Raw genomic sequence first — 27,928 nt, 5'->3', positions numbered from 1 at the left:
ATAGCACTGAGCCCCCAAACAACTGACCTTCCAAGTAGTTTTCAAAATTAAATCTGTTATGAAAAGCATCAGCTTTTTAGTGCTGGATGAGACTTTGAGAATTTTCTAGTGATGCTTCCTCATTTTACATGTGAGGAAATCAAAACTTGGAGAAGACAAGTTCATCTGGACCCTTGGGACAGTGAGGTGTAGGTGGCCTGGCTTCCAGTTCTGCCTCTTGCCATCATCAGTATGACCTAGGGCAAGTCATGTAATCTCTGAACCTCACTTTACTCAGCTGTAAAATGGGTGTGTTCATTCCCATGTGATAGAATTATAAATTTGTTGTGATTCACCTAGGATTTGAGCCTGGAAGTCAGGTCTCTCTGGCTTCATATGTTAGGACCCTTCTCTTGACTGTACTGGTCTCCTCTTCCCAAGCATTCCCAAGTCCTATCCTGTTCTTACCCATGTGGGCACATGAACTCATCCTGGAACTCAGATCATCTAGACCCCCTACCAAACTCAGCTCCTGGAGGAAAACAAACCGAAGGAGAAAATATATTTGAGACAGAAAAGAAGCACTGAATGAGGATTGTGTTGCTGAGAGTGACTTGTAATCAGCTGGTTAAACTTTTCACATATAGATGAAGGAACTGAGGCCGAGGGCTGTTGTGCACTTGGCCAAGGTTATAAACCTTTCTGAGTGGCAGAGCCTAAACCCATGACTTCTGAACCCAAGGCCAATGCTTTTCCAAGACTCCCCTCTGACCTGACATGGTTTGGCTCTGAGCAAGCTCGTCTTTTCCAGGCATATCTTTTCAACATGTTGCACAAAAGAACAAGTGTCCAAATTTACAACAGACACAGACTGAATGATCCTCGGCTACTTGCTCTAGAAGCAGACCCTAACCTGTGCCTATCTAGTCTAGAAATGGCGGGGGGGGGGGGGGGTGAAGAGAAGGTCAAAACACACAGAGACACTTATATGGAAGGTTCTGGAACTTTGTGAGCAGGGCTTCTGTTTGTAAGATTCAGAAATGAAATCCCCCCCCAAGAGGATGTCACAGGCAAAGTCACCTATCCACACAGGAATCAGAATAGGCTGGAAGTCACACTTCATCTGGGCAGGGGATAGGGTCTTCCTGCAAACCACAAAGCCAACTGTACAGCAACCAAATGGCTGGAAAAAGGGCAGCACTCTCAGTGCTGACTTTGGTTTTCTTACAAATAAGGGTATTTGGCCAGATCTCCCAGGTACAGGGCCTTTTTGTATCCATGTGCTCAAACAGCCCCCAATCCCCCTTCCTTGAGGGCCAGGGAACTCCTGTGTATTTCTACTGAAGGACTGAAGCAGCTGCTGGCAACTCAGTGTGTCCACCTCTGCCCTTGACTGCCCTGCAGGTGTGTGAAAGCACAGAAGCTCTTTACACTGTAACCAGAGACTAAGCATTAGCCAACTCTTGTGGTTAGATGACTCTCCCAAATGGTGAGACATGCTCATGTGTCTTCCACAGCACTGGGATTGCTATGGGCAAGAGCACAGGAAAAACATGTGCTTTGAAGTCCAATAGAGCCACATTCAAAAATCTGCTCATCTCACTGGCTGAATGACTTTGGACAAGTTACTTCTCTTCCTAGAGCAAAAAAAAAAAAAAAACCCAGAGCAACTAACGTCTACCCCTCTGGGCTCTTGGAATGTGATAGAAAACAACATGCAAAGCTAGATCAGTGCCTGGCACATAGTAGATGTTGGATAAACGTTAGCTTCCTTTCTTCTCTTTAGTATCAGCCTGCTAATCCCGGGCTTTTCTAACAAATAGCTCAAGCCACTGAAGAGTGACTTTCAATTTTCTTTCCCAAGAAGACTAGCTGTTATGGACTGAACGTGTCTTCCTCCAAATTCATATGTTGAAGACTTAACCCCCGTGTGATGGTAGTAGGAGGTGGGGCCTTTGCGGGTAATTAGGTTTAAACGGGTCATGAGCCCCCATAATGGGATTAGTGTCCTAAGAAGAGGAAGAGACACCATCTCTCCATCTCTTTCTCCTCTCTCTCTGTCTCTCTGTCAATCTGCCTGTCTGTCTGTCTCTCTCTCTCTCTCTCTCCATGCACGAAGAAGAGGTCAGGTGATCACACAGTGAGATGCCGGCCATCTGCGAGGCAGGAAGAGAGCCCTCACCAAGAACCAAATCTGCCAGCACCTTGACCTTGAACTTTCCAGCCTCCAGAACTGCGAGAAATAAATGCCTATTGTTTAAGCCACCGGGTCTATGGTATTTTTCTATAGCAGTCCAAGCTAAGATACCAGACTTGCTGTGTTCTGGGTGAGAAGCTGAGACACCAAGACATACAAGACTGGCCTGAGGGATCACAGGCAAGAACCAGATTCAGAGAGGAGAGCAGGGGTGTTTTTCTGCTTCTTGGAATATGCAGCCATGTGCTCTGGTGTTCTGGCTCTGCCCCCTTCATCTGGCCACAATACCATGTGGTATTACAACTTTTGAATGTTAAGAAACCTTATATTTCCTCAAGTATCAGTACTTAATGTTTCATTCCACACATAAAACTCTGTGAGTGGAAGGCTGCTGGCCCCCTTGTCAGAGGTAATTTCTCAAGGCTCTGTATGGGGTTTAACGGGAGCCATATGGTTAAGTCCGTCAACCCTCCCAGAAAGCATCCCCTTGAAGGGCCCTCGTAAATGTTCTCGGCGCTGTGAAAGATCCAGCAACTTTCTAACAATAAAGCAATGTTCACGGCCGTGATATTCAGCAAAACACAAAGCAGGAAATGATGGCTTCTGTTCTGAATTACTCAAAGGAGGCTTCAGGCTGTCCTGGAGAAGGGTAGGGGGCAGGGGCGGCCAGTGATAAACCGGGGCCTGCCGGCTGCTGCCTCTAGCAGAAGAGGCTGGCCTGGACGCCGCTAGCACTGCCCGGTTGTGGGCAGTGACACTCTTAATCATGTTCCGTTGGTTTGTGGAGTTTAAGAAAACTCTTAATAATGGATTTATACACCTATGCACTTACAGAGCAAGCACATTCTTAAACTGTAACCTGCTTTGTTATCTAAGGCTTCTTTAATTGGCGCCTTTCTGTGATGGCATCATTTATTGACCACTCTCCTTTTTTTTTTTTTCAGAGCAACAATAACACAAAAACCTTCGAATCAATTAACATTCCCATCTCGATGGACACCTCAAGCAGCAACGACAACTCATACAACAAAGCCACATGACTCTCCCCGATAGGCAAGGTGGTGTTGCTTTTTATGCCAACAAGTTCTGAGATGGGATAAGCTCTTCTTTTCATTAGTATTATTATTAAAGAATCACGTAAAAGCTGTGAGAAATACAATTTATGATGAGTATCAGTTCCTTTTTATTTTTACATAAAACAAGATTTGCTTCTACGATATTTTATACAAATTTCTGGCTAAGTTTTAGGTCTACATTGCCTAAGGACAGCTTCATGCAAATAGCGCTTATGACCGAACAGCTAATAGAGCTGCACATCACACAAACATATATTTGCCAGGACTAAAACCGGCATATAATCAGGGAGAGGTTTCATATACACACGCTGTTGAACATATTTTCTAGTTTCCTGATATCTTAAATAGAATATTCCACAATGGACCAGATACCTTTTGTGCAAATATCAGCCTTGGTAGGAACACTTGTATATTCTGATGTTAGATGTATCACACCTCCATTGTGAACAATTACTGTCAAATAATTGTCACCAGTAATCTAAAGAGCTTATGTATTTGCCCAATTCCATACAGAGAACTAAATCTATGGAACATTTTGAAAACAGGAAGAAATTTTGTGGAATATTTTGGCAGTGCCTCCCATAACCCGTCAGAACTCTGTACTGACATCCATTTTTGTAGACCTCTACACTCTATATTATCTTCACAGTTCTCCTGAAGAATTACTGAGCATGAATTATCTAATAACATTGACTCCATAAAGAGAAATCGGCTTCTTTAGGAAGGCTGGGGTATATTAAGATTATAGCCACCTACGTAACTGATTACTGGCTCCTACAAAAATGTCTCATATGAGGAGAGAGAGAGAGATAAAGAGAGAAAAAAACAGAAGAAGAGACAGAGAGCATTTGCATTACTGTTACCTACTCATCCACCATTTTCCCGGGTTTTGCAGACTTGGTCCTGAATTAATGAGCTTGTTACATGATATCTAATAAAAATGACTGGAGTAGAGATACTGCTTGGAATCTGCCACATATTTGGTCCAAGCTTGAATCGATTTCATCTATATTTAACACATGCTTGTTTTCTGTCTCTCCCACAGCCCATGGCTCACTCTTTTTTTTTTTCACCTGGAAAACTTATCTCCTAAAATGCTACCATCAATCAGCCAAAGACACTCTTTCCGACAGGGCGTCTGCCCGTTTGACTAAGCACAAGTAGTCACTAGTTTGGGGATGCCTCCTACACTCTCTAGCGCTGTGTGATTTTCTAGGCTGCCTAACCACACGAGTGCAATTTGGGATATTTATACTTACCTCCAGTTTCTATTGGGATAAAAGTGCTACTTGGACAGAACTGGGCATCGGCATGGTGTGTGTTGGGGGGGACATGGGATGCACTGAAAGTTGCCCATGTGGTTTGTCTACCTACTTTTATAACCTTATTTCTTCAGATTTTTGCATACACACTCATTTTGTTCTACTTTGGCTCAATGCCTGCTCCAAAAGTCCGAAAATCAAATGCGCACACAAGGATGCATAAACTTTGTCCCCCAAATCTTCCCTGAGAACAGGCACTACTCTCATTTCCCCGTCCTTCATGTCAATATCACTCCCAATCCATTCAAACCGCTAAGTTTAAATACAACATGAAGCGGGGTAGTGGCAGAAAGGAGAACAAAAGTGGGATTGGCAACAGAAGCCGAGCACTAGTCGAAGGGAAGAAAAGGGGGGAATAGGAGACAGGCAGCCCCCTCCCTCTCCCGCAAAGTTCTAGTCGTGAACACACCCACTGGCCGCAGCAAAAGAGCCCTGTGCGTGGGTACAGGTGGGTCCCAGCCTCTCTGGCTGGATGCAGCTTAAGTGCTGAGCCTGAATGAAGACTTTCATTGCTGTTTGCTGTTTTTGTTGGCCAGTAGCCATGGCAAACATTTGCAGGTGGCTTGGCCAGATTTTGACACTTAAATATTTGAGGTTGTGATAAAAATCAGAATATTACTACAATATGGTTCTGTGCAGCCTCAGAGAAAAAAAAAGAAAACTATCTGCAATTTCAAATGCTCATTTAAAGACACAGTCTCCAGAGGGAACTCATGTTTTAAAATAAGTACTCATTTCCTCTTTGCTGAGAGAACTAAAAGAGTCAACCATCCCCAAATGTTACCACCTAGAGTTTCATTCTGAATCCACTGGTGAGATGGGTTGGGTTGTTACTTGCTGAGCCCCCATGATCATCCGGGCAAGGTTTTAGATGGGTCACGTGGAGAAAATGGAAATGACAGGAAGTAGGGGTTGGAATCAACATGGTAAGCACAACAGGGAAGGATGTGAAGCAAAGAAACAGCTTCCTTCAAGCTCGGCAACAAGATAGAGTCCTAAAAGTGACCATTATCTCCTAGAACACACCAGGAGAGACACATAACACCCCAGGATTGGGAATAAACGAGAAGACAGAGTGGGTCGGGAGGTCACGTGTAACAGAGAAACACCCACACCTGTCAGGGCAGTGACACAGCCTAGGAATGTTATCCAACTGTACAGCCCTGGGCCAGCTGGGTACATTACTGACAGAGTCAATACCCATCTTAGAATTTAGTGCTAACCCTTAAATGATTGTTTCACAAACACCAGCATTGTACTAACAATGGCCAGATACTAAGGTCCTGCAAGAGGGCAGCCGTGGGGCAGGAAGCAGAACTCCAGGGGAGAAGGAATGCTGTAAAACTGCTAGTAAACTCTAGCACATTTTATGTTTTTCTCCCCTTGAAAGGAAAATAAAATAATTACAATTAGCTTGCCTAACTGTGAATTGTTTGCCCAAAGCCAAGCCCCTGGAGTGAAGGAGTCCCTTGAGATTGAAATGCTGTCTTTAACGACCCCACCCTCTTAGTATATTATAGGTTTTTGCTTTAGGTGGTGCAACATTGGCTCCCACAGTCATCTGAGAAGAAAAGAAATCTTTAACAGAGACACTTGTGAATTTAGCATTGGCTTCTTCCAACAAAGCCACGCATTCAAATGGCCAGATTAACTTTCTGTTTCTTGAATGGGAAACCAAAGGTACCCATGGCAAACTCACAGCATAGTCATCACCCACAACTTCCACTTGTTAAGATTCATCTTCATACGTCACAACCCATCCTGATGAGTTGAGAAATGTGAGAGACAAGCTACCCTTTCTAGAGCATTCTAAGGAGGGATAAGCCATTGTCCCTAGTGCTCCCTGTTGGTGTGGAATTCTTACAAGCATTTAAAACAAGAAAGGGAAAAGACAGACTGACAAATAGTGGGACAGCTTCTAATATTTTTCTTAAAATCACTGCATCTATTATTCAATGGAATATTCAAACTAATTCTGATGGCGTATACCAAACACAGCAAGCTCCCTTTCCTATTTTAAACAGAGAATTCTGGGAACAGAGAGCAAGCAGTTCTCAGCATCCAGCAACATAAATTTATCATAGCTCTTTGGCTTAAGTTACTACCTTTTCTTTCTAAGATCCCAAGCACTCTTAAATCTTTTATTTCCTTTTCACTTTACTCTTGTGAGGGTGGAAAGAAGAGACACCATCCTCATTCTGGAGAGAAGGAAGCTGGGCTAGAGATCCTGCATTTCTAAGAAGCGCCTGGGTAATACACACGCTGCCGGTCCTCAGACCACACTCTGAGTAACAAGGGCCGAGACCTATCACCTGATACTCAGAAGTGAGCTCTCTTTCCATCCCATAATACACAGTGTCTGGGAGCATTCTACCTATTTTTCTCAATGCCTCAGTGTTGTTCTTTTTTACATAAATGAGAGGGATAGGGCCTGCTTTCTTTGATTTGTCTACTCCAGGAATGAATATGGACCAATGCAGAGAGAGAGGAGAGCTAATGAGAAGGTATTAAAAAGGAAAGAGAAGCACAGAAGAAATGATCAGAGGGAAGGAGGACCATGGAAATACACCAAAGACACAGGTGATGGGCTTAGACCTTAGGAATGGAGGGACATACTCTGTTAGGGAGGAGGCTGGGCAGGTGACACTTCCCTCCGCCATCCTCAAGCATTTGTCCTGAGAACCATGCTCTGCTCGCAACATCCATGGGGTTTCCCCATGGTCATCTTGAAGTTCAAGAATCTTGTTTGAAGAAACAATGACACAGAATGACTTGCTTTTCTCCCCAAAGTCAGGGTCAAAGAGCTTCCACCAAACAGAGACTCCCTCTTCCCTTCTCCCATCAAAAACATCACTCTGAGCTCTAGGCAATATCACACCAGCCAGGAAAACCAACTTCTGTCTTATCCAACCTGAGGACTAGAAACTAGGAGAAAGTCTAGAACATTCCCTGAGCTCCAGCCAGGACCCAGAGACAGCGAAGAGGTCTCCTTACCCGATCTGGCGGTTGGTGGAAGGTGCCTGTGTGATGACAGAGCTGGACTGGGGTGACGGCATGGCTTGCTGAATCACAACGCTGGTGTCATGGTTGGGCATCCGGGTGCTGCCAAGCTGGTGAGCTCCAGGCCCCACCATGGCCCCACCAACGGTGTTATGCATCGAGATATTCTGCCCAGAGAAGACAGAAGACAGAGGGAAAAGGGTCAGAAGAGGTGAATGCTTCAGTCTACTCTCAAGCTCTCAAAGGCCAAAATGGGGAATCTGGTCATGTCAACTAAATACAGAGTTATGGCTTCTGGCAAGCCACGGGTCCATTTATCTTTGTTACAACTTACAGCTACGATGAGATGAAAAATAACTATCCACCTTAAGAGGAAAGCACATAAGAAAATACCTGGAAGTTCGCTAATCACCCTGCCGCCATCCCAATGGGAGGTTTACATCAGGGATGTTTAGTGCATATCTGCTCTGACTTGGTGTGATATATATTGCATTTGAAAATGATTTCTGTGGTAAGTGCATAACACTATGATTTAGCGAAGAGCCATTCAGCACCCTGCTTTGAATGACAAGCACACTTGTTATTTTTTCTTTTTCAGTCCTATAAGACTAACCACCTCTTCTTTTTTTCCAGGAAACTACTTTTCCAAATCATAATCTGGGTACTCGTGACCCAAGCTCAACAACCTGGGGACTGAGGATGAACGACTGGAAAAGACAACAGGGTGTCTGGGATCCAATGACAGGAGTGAGAGTTACAACTCTGCTGTATTTCCATAAAATCAATCTCTAACAATTTGGTGGAAGAATGGAATACTGACAATGATTTCTCGTCTGTTTACTTGTTCATGGTCTTTTCCTCAAGAATATAGAATGTTTGTGTTCATTATTCTATCCATGGTGCTCAGAGCACAGTAGGCAGTTAGTAAACAAACACTGCATGAAAGTAGTGAAGAAAATAATGACACAACTGAGTCACTTGAGGGACCTAATATCATGTATTTATTTCTGATGACTTGAACGAAGGTTTCTTTGTTTAAAATTCAAAACTAAGGTAAAATATGCATGATAAAGCTGGCTTAAAAGACAGCTCTTCCTAGAAAAGAATGTCAATGGGACAACAAGAGAGGATTCACACTGAGGCGGAAGAGGGCTGATCAACATGGTGGGGCTGAAATGTGAGAAACTCAGAACCTAGAAGAGAAAAAGAAAGTTCAGGGCAAAGCAACATAACTCAGTGGGCCTCTGGAAACAGCCAGGTACAGCCCTTCAGCCTTGAAGGGCAGGGAAATCTGAGAGGTCAGTTGGACAATGGGTTGACGATGACAGGAAAGAAATGGGAGTGTCACTAGCAATTTACTAGAGGAAAAATATCTATCTGTCTGCGCTTTGGCAAAGAAAAAAAAAAAAAAGTTACCCAGCACTACTAATAGTGGTTCTTTGAAGTTCTTCTGGAAAGAACAGGATTTCCTGCACTGTGTGTTAAATGACGGTGATAACATATATGGTATCGGGGGTGCTTGTGTTCATCACACTGCACCTTTCCCAGGTTTCTGATTTCTATACCCTGACCACACAGCTTGTCAGGAGCCCAGATGGCAACTGGGCACCTGGCTTAGACTGTAAGCCGACTGTTGTCTTGAGATCCCAAAGGCATGAACAGGCTTAGACACACACACATGATCCAAAGGCTCCCCTTATATACTGGACGGTTTTTCTGATGTGGGAAAATATTGTGGTTGCTTAAAGTGAGATGAAAGGAAATGGTGATTTGTATTGGGGTGGCAGGACAGGGATACGCTTGAGTCCTTTTTATAGGCTCTAGAGGCGTAGAGAATCAAACTAAAAGTAATAGCGAAAATAAAGATAATCGTTATTTCTTTCGAAAGTGAACCTTCACCAACTTCTTTCTCTAGGTCTTAGTGAGGTTGTGATGAAGTAAACATTGTAAGTATTATTTTTCCAGTGTTTAGATCCTTAAAGATGTTTGAAATTTTTCATCCTTTGTCAATAATACATCTGAGGCACAGAAGGATTTCTGACTCTCTTTTTATTATTCCTGTTGTGCTGTGCTAGTGAACGTTATCAATAGAGCTATACAATTTTTAAAATAATATTCTCTTTAAGTTCACAAACAATAATATAAAATGTCTGAACCCTCCTTTGGCACCTCTTTTCTATCACCCCCACATGTAGTCCCCAAGTACCATAAATTCAATGTAAGCATCCTTCTCTTTCCGTCTCTTTTTCCACCAACTTCCACCCAACCACCATCTTCTTTCCTGGATTAAACAAGTGCTCTCCTAACTGGTCCCTGGTCATTCACTTGATTTCCCTTCCTCCTCTTTCCCATAATACAGCCACAGTCACCCTTTCAAAAGGCAAAACTGATCTCATCGCACGCAAATCCAGCTACATCGCCCACCCTCTCCATGCTTCTTAGGTGGCTTCTCATGGTTCAGAAGACCCCGACAGCACTCTCAGTGTGACCTCCAAGGCCTGTATGACACCCTTCCTACCTCCCCTGCTCATCTCATACCACCTTCACTCTGGCTCTCTGCGATTCACTCCACCTGCATGAATTTTCCTGCTCTCATACTGAAGATGCTCCATTTCAGCACAGAGCTGAATATGCTGTTTTCTGCCACCTGTACTCTTCCCCAGACTCCACCTTCAAATCACAAACTAAGCATCATGAGAGAAAGCCTTCCCTGACCTCTCCAATGAAGGGCACCACCTCCCCCTCCTTCATAGCACTTTTCACAAGTTTACAATTGTCTTCGATTATTTGATCAATATCTGTTTCTCCCTCTAGAATATAAGCACAATGAGAGAAGAGACTAAGTCCAACTTTACTTCCCATTGAGTCTCCGTGGCCCAGATCAGTGCCTGGCACAATAGGCTTGCAGTAAATAGTGAGAGAATGAGTAAATTATAAAATGACATTCCTAGAATATTCAGTATAATGAAATCTTATCTTTTATTACCTGGGCGATTTTTGAGAATGCTAACTCTTTTGTCTATTTACCTTGAAATCTCAAAGCATGATCACAATAAAAGATGTTAAGATATGTTAGATGTTAACATACTTGTTTGATTATGGGGTAGAGACATAGACAGGATCAGAATTAAGAAGAAAGCCACAAACGTGGAACGTAGATTAGAAAGTAAAGCCTTTGAGAAAACATTAAACGAGCCCTTCAAGGAAGATACCAAGAAACGAGCTTCAAGTCTTTAAGCACTTTGGCTCAAATGGTATGTCCATAATCGTTCTTAACCTCCACCATGGAGACCAAGAAAAACTTGTTCAAAAATTTTGAAACCTGGTGCAAAGACACTGGTTTGATTTCTTCAGCATAAAGCACATTAAATGAGAGAAAGAAATAACTCTCCCCTCAAAAAGTTTAAGAATCTTCTCTGAGAACCATTAAAAAGAATCAAAAAAGACTATCTAGGATATACTTCACACCCTCCCCCACCAACATTTTTAAGAGATCTCTTTGTCTCTGTGATCTCCACCAGAGATGGAAAAAGCTCTTGAAAGTTCTATCCTAATATTTCAAAAATCTCCTTTCTCCCCAACGCATGAAATCTGCAAATTCTCCAGCCTCCTTCCCCCAGACCCAGAGAATAATTTCAAAACATTTTGGAAAAATAAACAAATTTAAGCGAGCATTATCATTTCACATTAAGAGAAGTTTTTTTTTTTTTTTTCTTTCAGCATTACATAGTAACTCAAACATGAAATTACTTCTGAGTTCACATTTTCCCAATTATGGGTTCAAAACCTGTCTTCCTTGATAAAAGAATGGTATTTTATCTTTAAATAAATATCCAATTTCAAAAACACAAAGAATGACTATATCTTGCTGAGTCATTTTTGTTAGCATAGGTGAGTAGACTTGGAGCTGGTGACGGCATAGTCACACAGTGCAACAACGTCACCAAGCAGCGGTTGGATGTCAATATGCAGGGAAGGATCAGAGGTGGTCCGGGAGGCTCAGCCTTTGGCCTTTTCTTGTTCAACATTTTTATCAACCGCTTGGATGAAGATGTAAAAATCATGCTTGTCAAATCTGTGGTTGACACAATGTTGGGAGACGTCGCTAACATTCTGGATAGTAGAACAAGGTTTTACTTGAGCCAACTGTGTGATCTGGCCTCCAAAAATGCTAACATAAATCTAGGTTGTTGTAGGAGAAGTGCGATGTCCAGATCAAGGGATGTAATTATTCTACTGTCAAGCACATCGGACTGACCGCATTTGGCCACCACAGTTTAAGGGGAAAATTGACAAACAGGAGGGAATGAAAGCAACGGAGGCATCCAAAATGCATCATAGGAAGAATGGTAGAAGAATCAGGGAATATTTAGTCTGAAGAAAAGAAGGCTTAGAGGTCATGCTAACTGCCTTCCAAATATTTGCGGGATTAGACATAGTCTATGTCGCTCCAGAGGGCATAATTTCAAAAAATGGGATCATGATGACAAAAGCCAACAATAACTAAAATTTGAGTACCTATTGAAGCAGCTATTATGGTAGACACTTTATAAACTGCACCTCTGATCCTCACACTGGCCCTACAAGATAGGCATTGTTATCCTTACATTAGGAGTAAAACTCTACACCATCACTAATACCATTCCATTCCCCTTTGGCCACACTCACTCCTCCTGGACAGAGGCTTTAAAAATAGAAATTCGACCTTTTGTTGGGGTAAATTTACCAATATGTAGGGATAGGCAAAGATAAAACAAGTTGCCTTATAAAGCACTAAGCTTCCTAGCGTCAGTAGGGAGCAGTGCCATCTGTTAATGTCACCAAGAGGATTATCAGGAGGGAGATGGCACTAGATGACCTCCAAGGTCTCTTCTTGCTAAGATTCTCTCATAACACACGGTTCATACTTTGGTTCAAATGCTTCCAAATGATTAGTAACGTGTGATAATGTTGAAAATATACTGGTTTAGGAGTCAGGAGGTCTCTTCTACCTCAGTCTCTCTAACCCTCCTTGTAGCCATGTAACCTGCATAAATCATTCAGCTTCCCTTGGCTTCACAGCCTCATCACTAGAAGGAGGGGTGAGGACCACGTGGTCTCCATGATCTTTTCCAGCTCTGATGCTCCACAAGTCTTTTCTACGTTACATTTTATGAGACACTAAATATCCAAACAGACTCCTTAGACTCTGATTCACGGGCCTACAAACATGGATTTTTCTCCATAACCATAAGCTTTTGCAGAAATAAGCCTTCCAAAAATTACAGTTTTCCACCAGACCCAAGGATCATGATTCAAGAAACAGCTAACAAAAAGTAAAATTTCTCAAACATCAAAGATGATAAGCTCCTCAGACAAACCATCTTCACCTAAATTTTCCCCTCCTTAGTTCAAATTTATCCCCATGTCCTTGGCCTTCTTATTCCCTTCATGCCCTGCAATATACCTTGCTCTCCATTCACTGTTGTTCTGAGACATAAAGGGCGTGAATGGGATGAGAACCAGGGTAATAATGAGTCTTGACTGCATAGTCAGTGAGCTGGAGGTAGAGTGGTAATTGTCCTGCATGCGTGGGCTTGGAATACGATATGCAAAAAACAACCTGATGTATATGAATGTACGTCCATGCTCTTACAAACAACTATAATTTTAGGGTGTGGTAATGAAGGATGAAGGGAGGTGGACCACCAGAGAAAGTGAAGGTTGGAGCATAGAGGCAAAATGATGTTGATTCCCATGAAGTACCAAAATGTTATCTTCAAATCTATATTCTTTCCAAGTGCCAAGGTGTAGAAACTTTATAAGTTTCTGTATAAAGAGCCAGGGTCATCCCGACATGTGTTTACAAGCTGAGTTGTGCAATCTCAGAATTGTCTGCATCTTAATGATGCCCGGGCAGTTATGAAGACTTTCAGAACTTCCCAGATGTAAACATCGAGGAACTGCATCCAAAAGATGTCTGAGACTTTCACAGGATAACAAAGGTTCTAATCTTCTGGAAGGCACTAGGCTCTCTGGAGGTGTAGGAGGGATTCTAGAGGGTGTTGACTCCTTTCTGGTGCTCTCGGGAGCTGGAACAGTAGGAGTGTTTTGAATCTTACTGAGAGGGTGGGCTGCTCCATGACAGAGGAACCAGTGAGGTATTAGAGGAGGCAAGGCAGGGGGCTGGGGGAGACCAGGGGACACGCAGGCTGCCTCTCTCTCCTTGGCATAGTCACACAGTGCAAGATGGACCACATAAGATAAGACACCATCTCAGGCAACCTCTGCAGGAGAGGAAGGGAGAAGAGAGCACAGGGTACTGTGAAAATGCCAGCGTTGACATGCACTTTTAATTCTGCTTTTTCAGAGTTTGCTACTTATCCCTGGAGAATTCTAAAAGGAACAATAGTACAGAAGGAAAACATGAGAACTGCAATTGGGCTCAAGTTCACTTCAGCTCTATATCATCTGGGGCATGTTATTTAAGTTCTCTGAGCCATACCTTCCTCATCTTTAAAATGGAGATAATCATCTAATGGGCCGGATTGTAGAGTTTCACGTGAGATAATAAATGTTCCATCATAGTGCCTGACAGCAAATGTGTACTTCTTTCCTTTTAGTAAAGTTTAGAATGGGAAGCTCAGAGAGTAATGGTTCATTCTGGGTGGCTACTCCCTATGACTGATATTAATGGAAATATTATAAATAATGGCTAACACTAACACAGCATGACCATGTCAGAAAACTCATTTAATCCTTATCATCAGCCTAGGAGTTTGGTATGATTATTATCCCCATTTTACAGATGAGGAAACTGAGGCACAGAGAGGTTAAGTGTCCTCAAAGTCACACAACCAGTAAGTGGAGAAGCTCGGAACTAGGCAGTTTGGCTTCAGAACCCAGGCTGTTACCTACTAAGCCACACTGCCTCTATAGTCTCTCTGTAAAAATATTTTCTAGCGGAAAGTGACACGGCAAAAAATGAAGTATACCTGATATCCTTTCTATGGACATTAAAAGAAGTTATTAACTGATGCTGGTATGTGATCCTGAGAACTACAGTCTATCTATCATACCACTGATTTGGATCAATGTCATCACCACTGTCTTCACACCTAGCAAAGCCTGGGAATACACCATTAATCTATTTCAAAGTGACTGATTAGCGACCCTTGTCTCGAGGTCATGTTGGCTGCATAGGCATTTCTAAACTGATTTACAATGAATAGTGCAGATTAGGATTAGGGAGGGAAGGCTGCAGTTCAAAAAGTGTTGATCAACACTTTTATCAAATTACCAAAACAAACAAGCAACCATCACTAGCTCACTCTTTGATGTTAGTTCACCTTCCTTAAGAGTTCCAAGAGCTCAGGGAAAGCCTGAGAAAGAGACCATTTCTCTGACGTCTGGACCAAGTTCAACTTCTAAGGCAACTTCTCTTGCAATGGGTAGAAAGGCAGCTCGCACACTGACGTAACCCTCAGTGGCCTTGGCCCACTCACACATTTCCAGGAAGCCGGCAGTCTCCCTGACTGGGGCTCTAGACATCAGTCTGCAGGATACAGAACAGCAAGATCCGTCTGACTGGTCCATGCTCTCCTCCAATCCCAGACCTCTGTTATCCTTTCTAATACTGGGTTTGAGGCAGCAGAGCCCTGAAGCATCCCTGTAAGCATTTTATAGCTATTCATTTAGTACTGTAGTAAAATGCTCAAGACAATAAATGTCTTCTCAGGTGCCACCCTTGACTGTGAGAAAGAGTTTTGGGGTGTCTCTCAAAGATCCTGCTCCTTCCTGTTCAGATTCTCAGTGCCTTGGACTGTCCGTGTCTCTGCTCTTATCTCCCACGTTACCGTCTTGGTTGCTTCTGCTAAACATCATCTTCTGGGATAGAACAAATGAAACGGCACTAGGATTTCATTCAGGTTATTAGAATTACAGTGGAGCAAATTTCTGGGGCTGCTGTATATACAGATATATACAGATATCCTGGAAATTAGAAATTCATTTAACTCCACTGAAAATGATACTGTACATTGTACTGCTAACTGGTAAGGTTCCTCATTTCTCAAGAATCTTCTTCCAGAAAGCTGTGCATTCCTTCACAGCACCAGCCTACTTAAACACTTCTGCTGGACATCCATGACCTCCTATGTGTACCTTCCCATCGACTTCAGCCTTTTACAAACTGGTCCCCATCAATCTTTCCCACACCACCTCCTGGCAACCCATCCTCCCCAGCCCCTCCCCTACCACTCACACACACAGACCTCAATGCTTCTTGACTATCCCACACCATTTCATGTCTCTTTTTCACCTTGGCACATAGCACTTCCTCTCTGCAGTCAATCCATTCATCAAATCCAGCTCTGACGCTCCCTCCTCTATGAAGCCTTCCCCCACTCCTTCTGGCCCCATTGGTTCCCTGCTCTGCTCTCCCACAGTGCTTTGTCCACAACTCCATTAGAAAGCCTGACTTATTTTCACAAATGCTTCCTCCAGGAAACTTGGAGGAGGGAATAGTCCATGTTCATCTCACAACAGCCAGTGTCATGCACTTCGTAGATGTGCAATAAATTCAATTATTCGGTGAAGAAATGAATGATGTGTGATCTTGGGCAAGTTTATAGCCTCTCTTTATTTTTCTCATTTGTCACATAGGAACAACCCTACCTTGTAAGATTTTTATAAAGATTAATTTAAGTAATGTAAATACAGAGCTGAGTGCAATGTTGGACACATTAAATGTCCAATAAGTGTCAGTAGCCATTATTATAATTATTATTATCATGATGACTACCAATGCTAACACTACCTCCCTAGCTAGAGATATCCATCCCCCTGTTATCTTCTACCTCAGCACCCCAATCCTTACCTTTATAGCACATCACAATGTGTAACTGTCATCATTATTTCCACGTCACCATATTATAATTAACCACTCCTCTGTCCTCCATCTTATCCCATACATACTTCTTTCAAAGCTCCTGTAACACACGGGTACATTTACTTATATACTTCAGGTCAGTTTTCCCCTTCTAGCTGTGAACACTTTGGTTACAGGGACAGGGTGTGATTTCGTATCATTGTCCTCAGGGCCTAATACAATGCCTGTCACCTGTCACATAGACGTTTGCTGAGTGAATACATAGTAAGTGTAACTAATACTGTGGAAAGACAAAAAAGGAAAAGTGGGCACTCTCTTAGAGGACCTACAGTTTAGAGGGAATATGGAAATCCAGGGAAAGAAGGGGATGAAAAACAAATGAGTCAGAAAAATACCTTCTCACACACACACTAGAAAGAGGGAAAGACGCATCATCTAGAGCTGATGAGACCACAGTCTGGAGGGCAAAGGGCTAGTCAACAGGTCTGGGTTTGCATCTGATCCGCCATTAAGCACATGATCCTTCTTAACTTCTTCAGTCTGTTGATTCTACCTCCATAACGATTCCCATAGCTGTTTTCTTTGCTTTCCCACAAGTTCCAGAGCTTTATCACCTCTTATCCTGATCACACAGTAACTTACTATTTCCAGTTCACCATATTATAAATTTCAGGAAGGCAGGGACAGTGCCTGCCTCGTTTTCTCTTCTATCGCTAGCGCCTAAGCTCCATGCCTGGCACAGAACTAGATGACCAATGATTGAATGGATACATGAATTATGATTTCCGAGGTAATGATACGGAAATAAGAGCCATCAGTCTACAGTTTCCTCTTGTCTAAGTTGGGCACAGGGTCATCTTAAGCCAAAGATATAAAGAGGGAACATTTGTGGGTTTGAGTCCTCATACGTCCTATCAACACACAGAGGCCAGAACACAACTCAGTAGTCTCCTCAAACCACCAGGTGTCTGGTCAACTCAAGCCCTGGTTGAAGCGAGGCAAGATGCGCCTTCCTTAGCAACTAGAAAACAGACCCAAAAAAGCCAAAGTGAAGTGATTAGAAACAAGTAAAACGTTGGGGTCTTGAGGCAGGTGCAGGAAAGGTGAGAAGATGGCACCAATGGCATTGCCATGCTGGCGCTTCTGTGTGTCATAAGGAAGAAAAGGGGCTTCAATATCATGAAAGCAGCACTGAGCACACAGGGAAATGCTGAGAAGTCACACTGAGTACCTGGTACGGCTGTGCAGCAGGCAAGTGGCCCATTCTAGAATCACTAAACAAATTTCTCTCCCTTCCTTACCAGGAAATGTAAAAGTACTAAAAATAAGAGCACATGTAAAACTACCACAGGGATGCTGAGGTCTATTTCTTCACCATTTCAAAGAAAATGAAGTACTTGCTTAATGCCCAGAAGTATAAAGGGAGCGCTCTCTTGAAAGCTGCTAATGATACAGCACAGGTCTGAGGAGAGACCCTCCCTTGCCTTTCCCAGGCCCCCATTCCTCAGCTCTTCTCTCCTGGCCAAAAGAGCTGGAAGGTAGGGCTGGCCCACTAAAATGAATTTGCTTCAAAACTCCCCTGCCTGGAGCACTGGTTGGGCATCTGCATTCCTGAATATTTGGCAACATTATGCTCTCTGAACATAAAATAGAAATGTGATCCTCAGTGGGAAGGAAAATGTGCAACAAGATAGACTTCCTCCTCTGAAACAATAGCGAATGAAGAGGCTTGCACTTCATTGTGCTGCTGGTGGAACCCGTCAGGTGGCTCTCCATGAGTGGCCTTGCTTTGTAAATTGTTTAGTACTTCACTAACCTAAGTTCCTATGAGGTTGTTCTAATGATCGATATTAATTAAGCAGCATATTTCTATCCTGGAAACTGGCCGTTGGATAAGCTTTGAACTGCCATTGCTTCCAAGGAAACTGAATCATAGCTACTGCTGTTTAAATCTTAGAGCAAAACCCAAATGCATAATGCAACACAGGTGACGGGTGAGCAATTCAGTCTGTCTGATTCGATGAAATCCTGATATAAAGAGATAACATTTTTCTCTTGACCACAGCGAACCAAACAGCACTTATGTAGCGCAGGGTAACTGGCCACAACTGGAGATGACAATCCCCAAGAAGATTCTGGAAATCCTGTCTGAATATTAAGAGCCCATTTTTAAAAATGTTGGGAACCTGGGTTCTCTGGATCCTTAGGTGTCCAGAGAAGTGCAATGGGGGTCAATGAGATGGTTTCCATGTTTACAGTGCCTGCAAGGTACATCCCCCAACCTACGAGATATCACCCATCACTGTGACCTCATTTCCTACCACCCTCTCATCTTATTCACTCTGCTCCAGACTCGCACTGACCTCCCTGAGGTTCCGCTAACACGTGGGAGCTTTGGTGCCACTGCTCCCACAGGCTGGAAGGCTTCTTCGCATTCTCCTCATGGCTACCTCCCTCACTTTTTCCAAAAGTTTGCTCAAACATTACCTCCCAGTGAGGCCTATGTCTGAGGCCTGGCCACTCTGTTTGCCATCACAACTCTGCCTCAGTGAGTCCACATTTCCCTACTTCATCCATCCGTTCCCATTCATAACATCCATCCCTCCCTCACTCATTTCACTGCAAAAGCACCAGACCACTTCTGATCCTTACTCTTAAAACAAGAATTCAAGAAAAGAAAAATACACAAAAAATCCAATGGCTGGAGGCGCTTCACGATGGCGGAAGAGTAAGACGCGGAGATCACCTTCCTCCCCACAAATACATCAGAAATACATCTACATGTGGAACAGCTGCGACAGAACACCTACTGAACGCTGGCAGAAGACCTCAGACCTCCCAAAAGGCAAGAAACTCCTCACGTACCTGGGTAGGGCAAAAGAAAAAAAGGAAAAACAGAGACAAAAGGATAGAGACGGGACCTGCACCAGTGGGAGGGAGCTGTGAAGGAGGAAAGGTTCCCACAAACTAGGAAGCCCCTTCGCGGGCGGAGACGGCGGGTGGCGGAGGGGAAAGCTTCGGGGCTACGGAGGAGAGCACAGCAACAGGGGTGCGGAGGGCAAAGCAGAGAGATTCCCGCACAGAGGATCAGGGCCGACCAGCACTCACCAGTCCGAGAGGCTTGTCTGCTCACCCGCCGGGGCAGGCGGGGCTGGGAGCTGAGGCTCGGGCTTCGGAGGTCGGATCCCAGGGAGAGGACTGGGGTTGGCGGCGTGAACACAGCCTGCAGGGGGTTAGTGCGCCACGGCTAGCCGGGAGGGAGTCCGGGAAAAAGTCCGGAGCTGCCAAAGAGGCAAGAGACTTTTTCTTGCCTCTTTGTTTCCTGGTGCGCGAGGAGAGGGGATTGAGAGCGCTGCTTAAAGGAGCTCCAGAGCCGGGCGCGAGCCGCGGCTATCAGCGCGCGCTGCTTAAAGGAGCTCCACAGGCGGGCGCGAGCCGCGGCTATCAGCGCGGACCCCACAGAGGGGCATGAGACGCTAAGGCTGCTGCTGCCGCCACCAAGAAGCCTGTGTGCAAGGACAGGACACTCTCCACACCTCCCCTCCTGAGAGCCTGTGCAGCCCACCACTGCCAGGGTCCCGTGATCCAGGGACAACTTCCCCGGGAGAACGCACGGTGCGCCTCAGGCTGGTGCAACGTCACGCCGGCCTCTGCCGCGCAGGCTCGCCCCGCACTCCGTGCCCCTCCCTCCCCCCCCCCCCGGCCTGAGTGAGCCACAGACCCCAAATCAGCGGCTCCTTTAACCCCGTTCTGTCTGAGCAAGGAACAGACACCCTCAGGCGACCTACACACAGAGGTGGAGCCAAATCCAAAGCTGAACCTCAGGAGCTGTGCGAACAAAGAAGAGAAAGGGAAATCTCTCCCAGCAGCCTCAGGTGCAGCAGATTAAATCTCCACAATCAACTTGATATACCCTGCATCTGTGGAATACCTGAATGGACAACAAATCATCCCAAATTGAGGTGGTGGACTTTGGGAGCAACGATATTTTTTTTTTCCCTTTTTCTCTTTTTGTCAGTGTGTATGTGCATGCTTCTGTGTGTGATTTTCTCTGTATAACTTTGCTTTTACCATTTGTCCTAGGGTTCTGTCTGCCCACTTGTTTTGGGGTTTTTTCTTTTTAGTATAGTTTTTAGTGCTTGTTATCATTGGTGGATTTGTTTTTTCGTTTGGTTGCTCTCTTCTTTCTTTCTTTTTAAATTATTTTTTTTAATAATTATTTTTTTATTTTAATTATTTTATTTTTCCTTCTTTCTTTCTTTCTTTCTTTCTTTTTTTCTCCCTTTTATTCTGAGCCATGTGGATGACAGGGTCTTGGTGCTCCGGCCGGGCATCAGGCCTGTGCCTCTGAGGTGGGAGAGCCGAGTTCAAGACATTGCTCCACCAGACACCTTCCAGCTCCACGTAATATCAAACAGCAAAAATCTCCCAGAGATCTCCATCTCAACGCCAAGACCCAGCTCCACTCAATGACGAGAAAGCTACAGTGCTGGAAACCCTATGCCAAACAACTAGCAAGACAGGAACACAACCCCACGCATTAGAAGAGAGGCTGCCTAAAATCATAATAAGTTCACAGACACCCCAAATCACACCACCAGATGAGGACCTGCCCACCAGAAAGACAAGATCCAGCCTCATCCACCAGAACATAGGCACTAGTCCCCTCTACCAGGAAGCCTACACAACCCACTGAACCAACCTTAGCCACTGGGGGCAGACACCAAATCCAACCGGAACTACGAACCTGCAGCCTGTGAAAAGAGACCTCAAACTCAGTAAGTTAAGCAAAATGAGAAGACAGAGAAACACATAGCAGATGAAGGAGCAAGGTAAAAACCCACCAGACCAAACAAATGAAGAGGAAATAAGCAGTCTACCTGAAAAAGAATTCAGAGTAGTGATACTAAAGATGATCCAAAATCTTGGAAATAGAATGGAGAAAATACAAGAAAAATTTAACAGAGACCTAGAAGAACTAAAGAGCAAACAAACAATGATGAACAACACAATAACTAAAAATTCTCTAGAAGGAATCAATAGCAGAATAACTGAGGCAGAAGAACAGATAAGTGACCTGGAAGATAAAATAGTGGAAATAACTACTGCAGAGAAGAATACAGAAAAAAGAATGAAAAGAATTGAGGACCGTCTCAGAGACCTCTGGGAAACATTAAATGCACCAACATTCGAATAATAGGGGTCCCAGAAGAAGAAGAGAAAAAGAAAGGGACTGAGAAAATATTTGAAGAGATTATAGTTGAAAACTTCCCTAATGTGGGAAAGGAAAAATTAATCAAGTCCAGGAAGCGCAGAGAGTCCCATACAGGATAAATCCAAGGAGAAACACGCCAAGACACATATTAATCAAACTATCAAAAATTAAATACAAAGAAAAAATATTAAAAGCAGAAAGGGAAAAACAACAAATAACATACAAGGGAACCCCCATAAGGTTAACAGCTGATCTTTCAGCAGAAACTCTGCAATCCAGAAGGGAGTGGCAGGACATATTTAAAGTGATGAAAGGGAAAAACCTATAACCAAGATTACTCTACCCAGCAAGAATCTCATTCAGATTCGACAGAGAAATTAAAACCTTTACAGATAAGCAAAAGCTACGAGAATTCAGCACCACCAAACCAGCTTTACAACAAATGCTAAAGGAACTTCTCTAGGCAGGAAACACAAGAGAAGGAAAAGACCTACAATAATAAACCCCCAAAAATTAAGAAAATGGTAATAGGAGCATACATATCGATAATTACCTTAAATGTAAATGGATTAAATGCTCCAACAAAAAGACAAAGACTGGCTGAATGGATACAAAAACAAGACCGTATATATGCTGTCCACAAGAAACCCACTTCAGACATAGGGACACGTACAGACTGAAAGTGATGGGATGGAAAAAGATATTCCATGCAAATGGAAATCAGAAGAAAGCTGGAGTAGCAATTCTCATATCAGACAAAATAGACTTTAAAACAAAGACTATTACAAGAGACAAAGAAGGACACTACATAATGATCAAGGGATCAATCCAAGAAGAAGATATAACAATGGTAAATATTTATTCACCCAACAAGGGGCACCTCAATACAGAAGGCAAATGCTAACAGCCATAAAAGGGGAAATCAATGGTAACACAATCATAGTAGGGGACTGTAACACCCCAGTTTCACCAATGGACAGATCATCCAAAATGAAAATAAATAAGGAAACACAAGCTTTAAATAACTGAGCATTAAACAGGATGGACTTAATTGATATTTATAGGACATTCCATCCAAAAACAACAGAATATACTTTCTTCTCAAGTGCTCATGGAACATTCTCCAGGATAGATCATATCTTGGGTCACAAATCAAGCCTTGGTAAATTTAAGAAAATTGAAATAGTATCAAGTATCTTTTCTGACCACAGTGCTAGAAGACTAGATATCAATTACAGGAAAACTCTGTAAAAAATACAAACACATGGAGCCTAAACAATACACTACTTAATAACAAAGAGATCACTGAAGAAATCAAAAAGGAAATCAAAAAATACTTAGAAACAAATGACAATGAAAACACGACGACCCAAATCTATCGGATGCAGCAAAAACAGTTCTAAGAGGGAAGCTTACAGCAATACAATCCTACCTTAAGAAACAAGAAACATCTCAAATAAACAACCTAACCTTACACCTAAAGTAATTAGAGAAAGAAGAACAAAAAAGACCCCAAAGTTAGCAGAAGGAAAGAAATCATAAAGATCAGGTCAGAAATAAATGAAAAAGGAAGGAAACAATAGCAAAGATCAATAAAACTAAAACCTGGTTCTTTGAGAAGATAAAAAAAAAATGATAAACCATTAGCCAGACTCATCAAGAAAAAAAGGGAGAAGACTCAAACCAACAGAATTAGAAATGAAAAAGGAGAAGTAACAACTGACACTGCTGAAATACAAAGGATCATGAGAGATTACTGCAAGCAACTATCTGCCAATAAAATGGACAACCTGGAAGAAATGGACCAATTCGTAGAAAAGCACAACCTTCCGAGACTGAACCGGGAAGAAATAGAAAATATAAACAGACCAATCACAATCTCTGAAATTGAAACTGTGATTAAATATCTTCCAACAAACAAAAGGGCAGGACCAGATGGCTTCACAGGCAAATTCTATCAAACATTTAGAGAAAAGCTAACACCTATCCTTCTCAAACCCTTCCAAAACAGGGCAGAAGGAAGAACACTCCCAAACTCATTCTATGAGGCCACCATCACCCTGATGCCAAAACTAGACAAAGATGTCACAAAGAAAGAAATCTACAGCCCAATATCACTGATGAACATAGATGCAAAAATCCTCAACAAAATACTAGCAAACAGCACGTTAAAAGGATCATACACCATGATCAAGTGGGGTTTATCCCAGGAATGCAAGGATTCTTCAATATATGCAAATCAATCAATGTGATACACCATGTTAACAAATTGAAGAATAAAAACCATATGATCATCTCAATAGATGCAGAGAAAGCTTTTGACAAAATTCAACACCCATTTATGAAAAAAACCCTCCAGTAGGTAGGCATAGAGGGAACTTACCTCAACATAATAAAGGCCATATATGACAAACCCACAGCCAACATCATCCACAATGGTGAAAAACTGAAACCATTTCCACTAAGATCAGGAACAAGGCAAGGTTGCCCACTCTCACCATTATTATTCAACATTGTTTTGGAAGTTTTAGCCACAGCAATCAGAGAAGAAAAAGAAATAAAAGTAATCCAAATCAGAAAAGGAGAAGTAAAGCTGTCACTGTTTGCAGATGACATGATACTATACGTAGAGAATTCTAAAGATGCTACCAGAAAACTACGAGAGCTAATCAATGAATCTGGTAAAGTAGCAGGATACAAAATTAATGCACAGAATCTCTTGCATTCCTATACACTAACGATGAAAAATCTGAATGTGAAATTAAGGAAACACTCCCATTTACCATTGCAACAAAAAGAATAAAATACCTAGGAATAAACCTACCTAAGGCGACAAAAGACTTGTATGCAGAAAACTATAAGACACTGATGAAAGAAATTAAAGATGATACAAATAGATGGAGAGATATACCATGTTCTTGGATTGGAAGAATCAACATTGTGAAAATGACTATACTACCCAAAGCAATCTACAGATTCAATGCAATCCCTATCAAACTACCAATGGCATTTTTCACAGAACTAGAACAAAAATTTCACAATTTGTATGGAAGCACAAAAGACCCCAAATAGCCAAAGCAATCATGAGAAAGAAAAACGGAGTTGGAGGAATTAGGCTCCCGGACTTCAGACTATACTACAAAGCTACAGTAATCAAGACAGTATGGTACTGGCACAAAAACAGAAATATAGATCAATGGAACAGGTTAGAAAGCCCAGAGATAAACCCACGCACATATGGTCACCTTATTTTTGGTAAAGGAGGCAAGAATATATACAATGGAGAAAAGACAGCCTCTTCAATAAGTGGTGCTGGGAAAACTGGACAGCTACATGTGAAAGACTGAAATTAGAACACTCCCTAATACCATACACAAAAATAAACTCAACATGGATTAAAGACCTAAATGTAAGGCCAGACATTATAAAACTCTTAGAGGAAAACATAGGCAGAACACTCTATGATGTAAATCACAGCAGGATCCTTTTTGACCCACCTTGTAGAGAAATGAAATTAAAAACAAAAATAAACAAATGGGACCTATTGAAACTTAAAAGCTTTTGCACAGCAAAGGAAACTATAAACAAGACGAAAAGACAACCCTCAGAATGGGAGAAAATATTTGCAAATGAAGCAACTGACAAAGGATTAATCTCCAAAATATACAAGCAGCTCATGCAGCTCAATACCAAAAAAACAAACAACCCAATCCAAAAATGGGCAGAAGACCTAAAGAGATATTTCTCCAAAGAAGATATACAGATTGACAACAAACACATGAAAGGATGCTCAACATCACTAATCATTAGAGAAATGCAAATCAAAACTACAATGAGGTATCACCTCACACCAGTCAGAATGGCCATCATCTAAAAATCTAGAAACAATAATTGCTGGAGAGGGTGTGGAGAAAAGGGAACCCTCTTGCACTGTTGGTGAGAATGTAAATTGATACACTATGGAGAACAGTACGGAGGTTCCTTAAAAAACTAAAAACAGAACTACCATACGACCCAGCAATCCCACTACTGGGCATATACCCTGAGAAAACCATAATTCAAAAAGAGTCATGTACCACAATGTTCCTTGCAGCTCTATTTACAACAGCCAGGACATGGATGCAACCTAAGTTTCCATTGACAGATGAATGGATAAAGAAGATATGGCACATATATACAATGGAATATTACTCAGCCATAAAAAAGAAACGAAATTGAGTAATTTGAAGTGAGGTGGATGGACCCAGAGTCTGTCATACAGAGTGAAGTAAGTCAGAAAGAGGAAAACAAATATCATATGCTAACACATACATATGGAATCTTAAAAAAAAAAAAAAAAAAGAATTGGTTCTGAAGAACCTAGGGGCAGGACAGGAATAAAGACGTTGATGTAGAGAATGGACTTCAGGACATGGGGAGGGAGAATGGTAAGCTGGAACAAAGTGAGAGAGTGGCATGGACATATATACACTACCAAATGTAAAACCGATAGCTAGTGGGAAGCAGCTGCATAGCACAGGGAGATCAGCTTGCTGCTTTGTGACCACGTAGAGGGGTGGGATAGGAAGGGTAGGAGGGAGGGAAATGCAAGAGGGAAGAGATATGGGGATATATGTATATGTACAGCTGATTCACTTTGTTATAAAGCAGAAACTAACACACTATCATAAAGCAATTATACTCCAATAAAGATGTTAAACAAAGAAAAAAATCCAATGGCTTTTTTTTTTTTTTTTTTTTTTTTTGACGACCAAGGATCTCTTTTAGGACTTTCCTCCCTTGGATCTCATGTTTTTAAAACACTTCCTTAAGAGTCATGAATTCATTTTTCTATACAATTTGTCTTTTGAAGGTTTCACATTCCTTGATTTCTAAAATCTCATTTCACTCCATCATACCATCAGACCTACTCTTTCATAATGTTGATAAAATTCTAGTCACACAAGAAAACTGATGCTTTAGTTAATCTAGCCGAATTACTACAGGTAAATGCACAATTTCAGAGTGTCTGACTACTGTATCACTTTGGGTCCCAGTAGGAAACAGACTGCATGCTCAAAATGGGTAATTTGAGGAGTGATTAGCAGAGGAGCTAGCTGCAAAGTTGTGGGCAGAGTGCAGGGAAGCACAAGCCATAGTGCAGTACCCTGGGCCCAGTTTCAGCAGCGAGCTGTTAGCATCCCTAGGCTTCCAGGAGTGAGAGAAAGGAGAGGTTACCAGGACTCAGGGGAGAGAAGAGGTTAGCGTGACCAGGGGAGGAGAGAGCTGTGTGGAGAGGGCACCTGGCCAGAACTGTGACCCTTAGTCAAAGCAGGTGACTAACTGAAGGAGCTGTAAGAACAGACCCTCAGGCTCCCCTTCTTCCCTCTCTGGAACCTGTTGTGGTGCCCCTGTGGTCATTGGCCCAGATCCAGTGGGAAAAGACAGGTTAAAGGTGCTCATTCATGTGGTGTAAACGGGTCAGCCTTGCAGGGCAGACAGCGGAGCGGAAAAGGGGGAAATGGGCCTGCATGGACAATCAGAAAATATGCAGTACAACTATGTTCCAATTAAACTTGCATTATTTTACTTTACAAGCTATGTATCTGTAATATACTTGTTCATGGAGAAAATTTATACAAGAAAAAAATAAGTAGGAACAAAATTACCTATCATCCTAACATGCAGAAAAAATTAATCTTTTACTATATCTCTTCAGATAGTTCCTCTGAAAGCACACACACACACACACACACACACACACACACACACACACACACACAGAATACTGTGTGTATATATACAGTCTATATATATTATTTATAATGTATATTTATATATACATTATGATAAAAGATAAGAAACCCCAGTTTGGGACCCAGTGACATTTTTCACTCCACCCCACCTACTATAACTTAAAAAAAAAAATTTGTTATCTGTACCTTTATTTCCTTTCCTTTCATTTGAACCATCTAAGGGCAGGACTTCGCTAACTGAACTAGCTCTGTATTTACCCATGTGCCTAACAAACCATGATTGTGTTGATAAAAACAACAGAAGGCAGAGCTAAGATGCACCCATCCCACGTGTGCCAGCTCCACCCCACAAAGATGAGCCAGGACAGGTAAGGCTCCTCTGAACCCAATTACACACCCCGAAAACAAGGTCTTACTTTTAGGCCACAGCTTCCGACTTGTCTACCTTCCTCCTGGTGAAACAACTGGGCTCGGCATAAGCACGCTTTCACACATGGGAATCACAGAGGGAAGAATTTGGCACCTGGTGTCTAGG

The 27,928-nt window shown here is 42.5% G+C and overlaps 1 protein-coding gene across 4 annotated transcripts in view; it reads right to left on the bottom strand.

Annotated features, from left to right (window-relative positions):
* CREB5 (cAMP responsive element binding protein 5) overlaps positions 1-27,928 on the bottom strand; it is a 422,135-nt gene that overhangs the window by 240,898 nt on the left and 153,309 nt on the right. For all 4 annotated transcript variants that reach the window (XM_073809776.1, XM_033863113.2, XM_033863114.2 and 1 more), the window contains exon 5: positions 7,569-7,741. In XM_073809776.1, the coding sequence (XP_073665877.1) occupies positions 7,569-7,741 (173 nt within the window). The remainder of the gene's footprint in view (positions 1-7,568; positions 7,742-27,928) is intronic.

This window comes from Tursiops truncatus, chromosome 9, assembly GCF_011762595.2.
Source record: "Tursiops truncatus isolate mTurTru1 chromosome 9, mTurTru1.mat.Y, whole genome shotgun sequence".
Classification (NCBI taxonomy): Eukaryota; Metazoa; Chordata; class Mammalia; order Artiodactyla; family Delphinidae; genus Tursiops; species Tursiops truncatus.
Note: the sequence above shows the minus strand (reverse complement) of the source record. Positions and strands in the feature narration are given on the sequence as shown.